This window comes from Phoxinus phoxinus, assembly GCF_949152265.1.
Source record: "Phoxinus phoxinus genome assembly, chromosome: 18".
Classification (NCBI taxonomy): Eukaryota; Metazoa; Chordata; class Actinopteri; order Cypriniformes; family Leuciscidae; genus Phoxinus; species Phoxinus phoxinus.
The window spans coordinates 13,165,913-13,178,144 of NC_136893.1; the positions used below are offsets into that span (position 1 = coordinate 13,165,913).

General features: G+C 35.3%; 1 protein-coding gene across 1 annotated transcript in view; it reads left to right on the plus strand.

Moving 5' to 3' along the window:
- Positions 1 to 12,232, plus strand: part of lrp1ab (low density lipoprotein receptor-related protein 1Ab) — a 119,674-nt gene that overhangs the window by 18,644 nt on the left and 88,798 nt on the right. Inside the window, exon 2 of the mRNA XM_079587355.1 lies at positions 2,222 to 2,344. Within this exon, the coding sequence (XP_079443481.1) occupies positions 2,222 to 2,344 (123 nt within the window). The remainder of the gene's footprint in view (positions 1 to 2,221; positions 2,345 to 12,232) is intronic.

A 12,232-nucleotide genomic window follows, 5' to 3' on the forward strand; every position in this document is an offset into this window, starting at 1 on the left:
AGAGTATCCATTGCATTTCATGTGGCATGCTAAAAGGTTGCTGTCTATGTGGAACCTTCTGAATGAGTAATTTCCATTTTAATTAGGGAACCACTTTAGAAGGCAGATGAGCTCAGTATGTTGTAGAAAATACCCATAATTATTTTCATAATTTCACCCACTTTGTCTCTATCCTCTCTATATCGCCTTACACCAAAGTGACCAAACCGTTGACAGACAGTTTGAGAAGTGATGGACTAAGAATGGAGGCAATGGTCCAGCTTTCTCAGCACTTTCAAAAATGTATTGAAACGTGACTGATACTATGCACATCCCTCTTCTCTCTTGTGATTGCAGTCACATCTTCTCCCCCTTGCAGCTTTTCCCCTAGTTCCCTTTCCCAAAACCCCTCTTCTCCTGCCAAGTGTGCAGAGAGGTACTGTATGTGTTAGAGAGGGAAGGTCCTGCAGAGAATCACAATCAGATAGTTACTGCTGTTCTACTTCTGTACTCAATTGCTACTTGAGATGCAGTGTACATACAACACTACAGTCATTGTAGTCAGACTGTTTTAGTAAAGTAAAATCAAAAAGTCTGCCTTGATGTCCCTATTAATGGCTATTTTTGTAGATTTGTGTTTGGAGCTCTGTGCTTAAAATAGGTCTTTCAAATTTCTAAATTATTTTGTTGCTGATTTAAAAATTGTGCAGCATTGTGAATGCCGCTGTCATTTGATTAGTAAAACTGCCACATACGTCTGAGTTTCTGTCTTTTCCAATAAATCGATTCAAAATTAGGTTTTAGTGATTTGGTTCCTTGATTACTAAATGTTTTCTTAGTCCCTCATGTGTTCAAATGTTTTAGTAATAAACACTGATGGTTGCCTACTTATACATCTGTGTTGATTATTGGCGCATAAATGAAAATTTAAAGATAAGGTTACTCTGACTGAATCAGAGGTTTTCAGAGAAAATACATAAATGTCTATATATTATTACATTACATTATAGATATTGAGTAATGTTAAAAGATTGAAAAATATCAAGCTTAAAGAATAGCTTCAAATACATGCAAAGCTTGTGAGGATGATTGTTTTAAAAAATTTCCATTTAGCAGTTTTGTCTGAATATTGTATTTGGAAAAGGCCTGTGGTCAGTTGTATATGCAAGTGGGCCGCACCCACAGGAGGTATTGGAGCTGCAGTGTTTTACTGGGGGACTGACAGACTGAGAATGGTTTAAATACAGCAGCGGTTTTGCTGAGAATCTCTGACTTCTAGCTGAGTGGACTAGTGTCAGCAGTGGGGCAGGGCCAGATTACCCACAGTCCTGAGGCGGTTCTGCGGTTTACCTCAATAATCTCATCAGACTGACTGAGCAAAAATACTCTTCTGATTGTCGGGCTCTCTCCAGGGTTCGACAAAACTGACACATACTTCGCCCTACCACCGGCAATGAAAAGACCTCTGTCCACACATCGAGAGAAAACATCTCTTAGGTTATAAAGAGCAAAAGTGAACCACTGTTTGTAGGCAGCACTTGGGAAATAAACAAACATAAAGCACCTATGCTGAATTAAGTGATTTAATATTACAGCCGAATGAGTTTTCTTGGAATAAAAAGCACAGTTGTGAACTTGGCATGACCCTGCTGTGTTTCTGTGTTGCTGAAACCGGCCATCTTTGGCATGAGGAATGGTAGTTTTTCAGCAAAGCCTGCGACCACATCCACAAGGTTTTTCTTCTAAATGTTTTGTCCTGTCACATTTGCTTATTTTATAAGTGGTACATCTAGATGTTCTCCTCAACAAAAAATGGACGACTTATCGCAGAAGCATTTAGTGGTTGACCATATGGGTTGTTCATTGGCTGATATCTAGTCAAGATGCTGGATGATGACTGATTTATACAAATTTTTATACACAAGGTCCAAAAGTCTGAGACCACTTGTGAAAATGCTTCGATTTTGCAATTTTCATACATTTGCTTTGATTGTTTGAAAATAATATTTTATGGTATTGCTTATTCATTTGATGTCATAGCATTTCTTAGTTTTAGGTTTTTTTAAATATAAAAGTTTATTATTTGTATGATTTTATTGTCATTGTGTATTTTACATAGTATTTGTTGAATTTACTCAAATCCCATAACCGAGTCAAGTGGGAACTCGAAATGATCAAATATTGTTATAATTATTGGTCTGAAATGTATATTTCATGCTTGAAATGTATTTCTCTGTTCCAGCTCCAAAGACATGCAGTCCGAAGCAGTTTGTGTGTAAAGACCAGGTAACCTGCATCTCCAAAGGCTGGCGCTGCGATGGAGAGAAAGACTGTCCCGACGGCTCTGATGAAGCCGCAGATATCTGTGAGTAAACTGGTTTCTCTTCCTCAGACGTGAATGGGATGATATCATGACATAAAGATATGATATGATAAGTGTTATCATGGCAGAGCTGAAATGTTTTGGTTAGGGCATGTTTTGCAACGCTATAAACTGAAACCAGTCCTAGATAAATTCTCAGGTAGCCTACTTGTTTTTGTGTGTGTCAAATTAAAAATAGTTTTAAAAAATCATATCAAAACCTGTATGATCTGTTGCGCTTTGCCTAGTTGTTTTTGAAAGGAAGAACTTTCACACAAAAAATGTGAATTAAACAAATTAGGGCTGCAACAACGAATCGATAAAATCGATAAAAATCGATTATTAAAATAGTTGGCAACGAATTTCATTATCGATTCGTTGTGTCGCGCGACACGGAGATGTAAAAAAAAATTGTGCGTATATTCTGTGCTATTGTTAAGCCCCACAAAAGGGACAAAAACATTATAAAGCATCATAAAGTTGTCGTGCACTATATTATAAGTGTTCTGAAGTAGTGTTGTCACGATACTAGAATTTCTAACTTCGATACGATACCTTGAAAAATATCGATATTCGATACCATTTTCGATACCACAGAGAAAAAAAACTGCCACAATATTAAGGGGGTATTTTTTTTTTATTTAAAGCTAAATATAACATCTAGAACATGACAATGAGGTTTATTTTACATGAACAAAAATGTCCTGAGTTCTATCTGTTAATATTTTTTAATTGGACCAGGGCTAACATGACCCATTGTATTTGTATAACCTACAGTTATCAAAGATTAAAATATAGCCTACTGATAAGAGTGTCAGTAATGTATAGGCTAATAATAAGATTAAACATTAAATTTTCAGTTAAAGGCATTTCATTATTGAATTCAGAGATGCCATTGTCTAGCAGTTTAGTTTAATTAATATCCGTGTAATCAAATTGATGATAATCGCTAATGAAGGCAAATTGCAGAATTAAATAATAATTTTCTGAATAAAGTTAAATAGGCACAAGTTAATTTACATTTGACCACAGTTAAAATATTTACTTGTCTAAGATTCCTCAGTCAGATTATGTTAACTTTAAGAATTACGGTGAAAAAACGAGACAACACAGACTCATATCAACAACAATACTAGGCCATCTAGGTTTATGTTTCAGAAAAGTTAAAATGAGAAGAGTTACAGTGTTTCCTTTAGGATTTTTTTAGCAGTGGGGAAAGGTCTGTCCAAACAACAAACACCCCTGATGCTGAGCGTAGCCTATGCTTGCTAAATGGTACCCCTGGAGCCTGTTCCTTAAGTCTGTTTTCACCTATAAAATAATGTTAAAAAATGAGTGATGTGAGGAATTATTGATTGTCAAACAATCTTTTGGGTGCCCGCAGCCCGCTTGCAGTGTGAAGCGCGTGTCTGCGCTATTCTCTGACATACTCGCTCGCAGTGTGAAGCGCGTGTCCGCGCTATTCTCCGACATGCCCGCTCGCGGTGTGTTTTTACGCGTGTCCACGCTATTCTCTGACATACCCGCTCGCGGTGTTCTTTATCAATCAACCAAAGCCAGTCGCGGGGGCGCCGCCCTTGCCATCTTTCCATTCACTTCACTTTTGCTATTTAACCAGAGCGAATGAGACGAGTGCGTCACGTGTGGTGTTTGTCAACGCGCCTTTGGAGAGAAGTGAAAGTGACCGCTCGGCTAGTATCGATACTTCGGGAAATTAGTATTGGTACCGTTCAAATATTTCAGTATCGATATTTATCGAAATATCGATATTTTTGACAACACTATTCTGAAGCCATTATATAGTATAATGTGAGATAGAAATTAATATTTAAGTCATTTAAATTCAAGATCACGTACACGTTTCCCTCCGCTGCGGCTGTCAGTCATTCTCCATCCAGCATCAAACAGCGTCGCGTTCGGTTACGAGTCAACACGATGAAAAACTCTCTCCAAGATGATTCAATGTTACTATAATTATACTTGATCTGTAGATAAAGGTCTATGGTTTTACATTAAACAACTTTATCTTGCTGGACTTTATTGCTGCATCATGTTACTTTTTACCGGGTGTCTCTCACAACACTGGAGTAGAGTCAGAGCACTTTATTGTTCTTCACGCGCACAGTAACTGACATTTAAAACTGTTAAAAGAAAATGCTCAATAAACTATTGCATAGATAGATAGATACTGTATAATAGCATACACTACGCATCAATATGTCTTTCCTTTGTGATTTGAACTTTTTAATGCGGACTCGACGCGCTGCGCGCTGTGACTCGTGTTGCTTCAAGCGCATCATTCTGCGCTCGGGATGCGCATAAGCGCTGTGTGCCGCACTGTACTGGAGCCTTTCATATCATAATACAGCGACGCAATGAACGGTTATTAATAGCCTTTCTTCTGTACTATCTATCATGTTGCTGCCTCATTAAACCGATGTGCTATACATTTAAAACATGTCTCAATTTTATAGTAGACTATAAAATAATTAATCTTTTTGATTTTTGTTATCTTGTTTTTCATGAATGTATTTTACAACAATACAAAGAGCAATGTGTAACGTTTTACCAGATTTAGTGTTACACTTATTCTCATATTTGTTCCCCACTAAATGTGTTTTTCATGTTCAGATTTAATACAATTATTGTGCACTTGTGATTTTTCTAGACTAAATTGTATGCTTAATTATCCACTATTCTAGTTTATAATAGCATTTATGGTCTTTTTTATTTATTTATTTTTTGTAATGAAGTTGTCTGTATTAAGTAGATTGTGTTTAACACACAAAATAGTGATTATCAGTTCAACACACATAGTTTAAGAAATTCTACTTGATTTAAAAAAAAAACTGCCCTGGTATCGGTCGATACTCAGAATTTTTGGTATCGGATCGGATCGGTTCAGAAAAAATGGTATCGGTGCATCCCTATCAAGGAGCGACCTGTTTGTGCACTTTCTGAAGATTTTTTTTTTGCACTGTGAATTTGCACTGTCAGTTCTGTTTTTGAATAAAGGGTTGGGAATGAATGTTTTTTTTCATATCCGATTAATCGATTAATCGAAAAAATAATCGACAGATTAATCGATTATTAAAATAATCGTTAGTTGCAGCCCTAAAACAAATTCATATTTTTTCAGGTACAATAGGTTTATTTAACATGTAGTTAGAAATAGTACAGACATTTAATAATCAAATGTAAAGATAAAATACTGCATAGTCTTCACTGTATGAATCAAATGTAATATTTTAATGTATCTTTAAAAAATCTTTTAAAAATAAATGTATTCTTATTAAAGACACTATAGTGATTGTCAAGATTAGTAGGTTTATTAGGCTTGACCGAATGCACGGATCCATTATACTTTTTACTTTCAATTGAGACATAACCAATTGTGTTTACATGAACGCTAAATGTGTGTATATTCGACTGTTCAAGTACAATAAGACGTGAAAGAGAACTGAATTCGCAATCGCATGCTGTCTGAGAGACGTGGCTTTCTGTGCATGCACTTCAGCCGCGTGTCAGTCAGCGCAAGCACCGCATTGAGTTATTTTTCACCGCTTATTAAGCTTCATAACTTTTTAACATCAAGCACAGAAATTGCTCTCAGATGAATTGGACAGTAAGGTAGAGCTCAAAATTATGGTGCATGCAATCACTAAATTAACAATTATTTAGGGAAACTGCATTTTGGGATGTACTGATATTGGAATTCTACCCAATACTGATAAGCCAATAATTATGACCAATACAAAAAAATTATGGATATTAAAATTCTATACGTTGTGTATGTTTGTTTGTTTAGTCAAAATACAAAAAAAAAAAGTTTGTGCTACAAGCAAATTTAGGCATCACAAAATTATAATGTCCACTCCAGAATGGATATTCATTTTGAGATTTGCCAAAGATTACATTTTTAATACAATATTAATTATTGTGTTTTTAAAGACTAAATTGTAGTAAGCATTAGATGACTGGCTGCATATATTAAATATCCAATATCTGATAATGCCGTTGTGATTTTGATCATTATGAAATGTTTTTAAGTGTTTTTATGGTTGACCATCTCCTAATAGCCGTGACCATTTTTTGAGATTGATATATATTATATATCTGCATAGTGTTATTTAGGCGACCAAATGGGGGTTAACGGCAAACACAGACTACAAAGTGTGTTTGAAGGACGTTATGTGTGTCTCTTCTGAGCGATGGCACTAATTAAACTGCTCTGTTTAGTCTGGCTGACTGCACAGTCCTGTGATGTGAGCTCTTCTCAAACGCATTAACAGGAGCCCTGCTCTTTATATTTAGCACTGACCGGCTCCTGAATGTTAACACGTATGCAGGCCTAATGAAGCCGGTTGTACTGCACCTTACTTTACATCTGTCACATGAGCCGGGCACCCTCACAGCAGGCAGCCATGATGGTTCCACCATCAGCATTTGGGTAGTGCTTTACTGTCCAGCAGGAGAACAGACCGAGCTAGTTAAGTGTTTACGTATGCCCTTCTGTGCTGTAATTACAACCTCCTTTTCATCATCACAGGCTGAAAAACAAACTGCAAACATGCTTTCTTTGTTATGTTGCTAGTCCGTGTTAATACCTAATGGATTTTATTTATTTAGCCTCTCTATATTATACAAATTTCTTGGTGGAAATTGTGGGCGGCTTTTTCTTGATTTTTAAAATATATTTTGAGCATTGATGTTTCTAAGTTTTTTTTTTTTTTTTTACCCACTCTCCTTTCAAACAAAAAGTACTGGGAGTGACCCATGGTATATCTTATGGTCAAACTAGTGATACACTGATTTTTTTTTTTTTGGACAGTTTTCATTTAGCCGTAAACAAAAGTTTTGGCACTTTAATTAGGTTGTTTGAACTCTGTATGTTGTTCATGGTGATCTCGAATGTCTTCTCAGGGGATAAAAATAAACCAATTGCAGTAAAGTTGTTCAGCAATGAGCCGCGTCTTCATATTTCGGTCGATGATTTTGTTTGAAACCGAAAATCTTTTATTTGATTTTTTTGAATGAATGAATTAAAGAAATGCACGGTTTGATGGTAATACTGTGGTACTTTGATTTATACTATAGTACTGTATAGTTACTATATTCCAATACTGTGGTATTCCTAGGTACTTCAGAAAAAAACAATGGTATTACCATTGTTCATATCCAAGAAACCACATTTACAAAAACATACTTTAAAAGTATCATATCAACTACCTTTTTTGGCATGGCGCAACATACTACTGTAGTGTTTTGGATGTATACTATTGTAGAACCATATAGGAAATATGCCATATAGTACCATGTATATAAATACTATTGTATATGAATTTTAGTGCCATAGTACTTTTACATACAGTACACAATCACAGTTGCATCTAATGCTAGTACTGTACCAATGGTACCACCACGTGTTTTTATTTTTTTTGTAAGGCAGTTATTATTACTATTTTCTAAAATACAAAAAAGTCCTTGAGAATTACCATGAATTTTGGACATGGTAAGTGCCATTCAGTCTCATCTAAATGAATTGACAGAATGCACAGCTCCCCTTACAAAACACGTACTGTGTGGTACCATGGTACTTTGAAATATATATATATATATATTAGGGCTGCAACAACGAATCGATAAAATCGATAAAAATCGATTATTAAAATAGTTGGCAACGAATTTCATTATCGATTCGTTGTGTCGCGCGACACGGAGATGTAAAAAAAAATTGTGCGTATATTCTGTGCTATTGTTAAGCCCCACAAAAGGGACAAAAACATTATAAAGCATCATAAAGTTGTCGTGCACTATATTATAAGTGTTCTGAAGCCATTATATAGTATAATGTGAGATAGAAATTAATATTTAAGTCATTTAAATTCAAGATCACGTACACGTTTCCCTCCGCTGCGGCTGTCAGTCATTCTCCATCCAGCATCAAACAGCGTCGCGTTCGGTTACGAGTCAACACGATGAAAAACTCTCTCCAAGATGATTCAATGTTACTATAATTATACTTGATCTGTAGATAAAGGTCTATGGTTTTACATTAAACAACTTTATCTTGCTGGACTTTATTGCTGCATCATGTTACTTTTTACCGGGTGTCTCTCACAACACTGGAGTAGAGTCAGAGCACTTTATTGTTCTTCACGCGCACAGTAACTGACATTTAAAACTGTTAAAAGAAAATGCTCAATAAACTATTGCATAGATAGATAGATACTGTATAATAGCATACACTACGCATCAATATGTCTTTCCTTTGTGATTTGAACTTTTTAATGCGGACTCGACGCGCTGCGCGCTGTGACTCGTGTTGCTTCAAGCGCATCATTCTGCGCTCGGGATGCGCATAAGCGCTGTGTGCCGCACTGTACTGGAGCCTTTCATATCATAATACAGCGACGCAATGAACGGTTATTAACCCTCTGGTGTCCTTCGTTTCAGAGTCACACTTAGGACCTTCGGGACCAAATGGTCCGGGAGGGTGGGAATAATATTTATTAAAAAAAATGTAAAAAAATTTTTTTTTACTTGTTTTTTATAATATTTTTTCTTTTCTTTTTTGGTGTTTTGAGATAATTTTATGATTTGTAATTAATATTTATGCAATAATTATGACCCATTTTTTCCCATTGAATATAATATAAAAAAAATATTTATATGTAATTTTTTTTTTTTTTTTTTTTTAAGCTGTATTTCATTTTAGAGTCAAGCCTTGGCCTCATGAAAACAATTTTTTAAATTATATTGGTGCCATCTGGTGGATACACTGAGCATTTTTATCACGCAATAGCACATTTTTACCACTAGATGGATTTACAGCTTTCTGTAGAAAGGCTTGCGAATTCTAGTGGATTTTTGCACATATTTGCCAATTTTTTTTCAGGTTGTTGATTTTAAAATATAATAACAGATTCTCAAAGACTATTTTTTGTCTTTTTTGTTTGTTTGTTTGGTTGGTTAAATATTTATGCAATAATTGTGACCCATTTTTCCCCATTGAATATAATATACATTTTTTATATATATGTAATTATTATTTTTTTTTATTAAAGCTGTATTTCATTTTAGAGTCAAGCCTAGGCCTCATGAAAATTTTTTTTTTAATTAGATTGGTGCCATCTGGTGGATACACTGAGCATTTTTATCACGCAATAGCACATTTTTACCACTAGATAGATTTTACAGATTTCTGTAGAAAGGCTTGCAAATTCTAGTGATTTTTGCACATATTTGCCAATTTTTTTTCAGGTTATTGATTTTAAAATATAATAACAGATTCTCAAAGACTATTTTTGTCTTTTTTTGTTAGTTTGGTTGGTTTAAATGGTAATTTGAAGTGCCAGTTTTACTTTATAATACAGTCAAATTAGCTTTCATTTGTGTGTGTGTGTGTGTGTGTGTGTGTGTGTGTGTGTCTGTTTTGCACTCTTGATGTTTTAGAGATTCGTCCCTTCACTGTTGAGTCCTTTTTTTCTGCATCCTGGCTGATTTGTAGATTGTATGCACAAAAAAAACTCTTGTGTTTTCATATTTTTTACAATTTCCCATTCATTTCCTATGGGGGTCATTTTTGACCAAAGAGCAGAAGTGTGATGACCACTTAGCATGCTTGGATCATGACTTCAATATTTTTTGTGTGTTCACATACCTAATACCATAAAAGTCACCTAGTTTCGTAACATTCCGAAGAAGCTGTGATTTTTAAAAATTCAAAATAGATTTATGTAATCTGAATTTATTAGTGTGTATGTGTATAAAAGTGTGTTTGTGTGTGTGTGTGTGTGTGTGGATGTGTCTGTTTTTGCACTCTTGATGTTTTATTAGATTCACCCCTTCACTGTTGTGTGCTTTTTTTCTGGATCGTGGCTGATTTGTAGATTGTACGCGCAAAAAAAACTCTGTATTTTCACATTTTTGCCAATTTCCCATTCATTTCCTATGGGGGACCATTTGGACCCGAAGGTCTTGAGTGTGACTATTTTTTTTACAACCACTTAGACAATTCAAATCCTGTCGCCAATTTTTTTGGGTGTTCATATACCAAGTACCAACAAAGTTACCAAATTTCGGACCATTCCGATGAAGCTATGATTTTTGAAAAATGTTTATTCAAAAAGCTTCGGGACCATTTGGTCCGAAGAACCCCAGAGGGTTAATAGCCTTTCTTCTGTACTATCTATCATGTTGCTGCCTCATTAAACCGATGTGCTATACATTTAAAACATGTCTCAATTTTATAGTAGACTATAAAATAATTAATCTTTTTGATTTTTGTTATCTTGTTTTTCATGAATGTATTTTACAACAATACAAAGAGCAATGTGTAACGTTTTACCAGATTTAGTGTTACACTTATTCTCATATTTGTTCCCCACTAAATGTGTTTTTCATGTTCAGATTTAATACAATTATTGTGCACTTGTGATTTTTCTAGACTAAATTGTATGCTTAATTATCCACTATTCTAGTTTATAATAGCATTTATGGTCTTTTTTATTTATTTATTTTTTGTAATGAAGTTGTCTGTATTAAGTAGATTGTGTTTAACACACAAAATAGTGATTATCAGTTCAACACACATAGTTTAAGAAATTCTACTTGATTTAAAAAAAAAACTGCCCTGGTATCGGTCGATACTCAGAATTTTTGGTATCGGATCGGATCGGTTCAGAAAAAAATGGTATCGGTGCATCCCTATCAAGGAGCGACCTGTTTGTGCACTTTCTGAAGATTTTTTTTTTGCACTGTGAATTTGCACTGTCAGTTCTGTTTTTGAATAAAGGGTTGGGAATGAATGTTTTTTTTCATATCCGATTAATCGATTAATCGAAAAAATAATCGACAGATTAATCGATTATTAAAATAATCGTTAGTTGCAGCCCTAATATATATATATACAGTATAGTGTACTATGAGACTAAATGTTTACAATATTCATATACCATTTTACTGACATGGTACTCCAATACCTCTTAAATACTTTTTTCATCAAGTTTCATCAAGCCTCTTCCAAAAGAAGAGAATTACACAAGATGTCCATCTGTAGTTTAAGGGCTGTGATGAGAACTTCACACAGGACCCCTCCAAATGTGCGGCCCATCGTTTGGACATCTAACACATAGTAGCTCCTGGGCGTTTTGTGAACGAGGTCCTCAAAGCACGTAAACATCAAAGAATTTTCCACCCTCAAATAAACCTTGTGCTGCGATCCCACCATCTGCCGCTCAAAAAGCGCCACTAATATCATTTCAAGGGCGCTAATGCAGTTTGGCTGAACACACAAAGGGGGCTTTTCATTAGACTGAAGCTCTGACCTTTTGATTTATCATGATCTGTTTCTGCCAATTACACACGTTACACACTTAATCCTCTTTGTTAAAGCCATTTCCAACACTTAAAATTCAAGAGAAAGGCCTGTACCGGCTGTCAGCATTTCAAATGAGAGTGTACTCAATGTACATTTTTGAGTTAGTGTCACATCTAATCCTGGTCTTAACTGTCATTTTGTTATTAGAGCCTTTTGTGAAGTCACTAGGCGGTGTCTGCCGGATGTAACGCCACATATATTTGACTCGAGAGGATTGAAGAGATAGAATGAGATGGGTTGCCGAAACTTGTTTATCAATTGTTCTGTTTTTGAAACAAACATACTCATTCCATTCGGACCAAGTCTGGTGGCTGTAGCTCAGGGTTCAGTTGAGACTTGTCTTGTGCTCATAAGGTGTGTGTTTTGAAGGCTTTTCTTGTGTTCTACTCTCTCTTTTCAGGTTAATTTGCAACTAACAGACTGAGTTCCCACCAGTGTCATGCTGCCAGAGCACATAAATCTCTCCCTCTTTTTCATTCTCTCTCTTTTGTTTCTCTCTCACTTTCTCT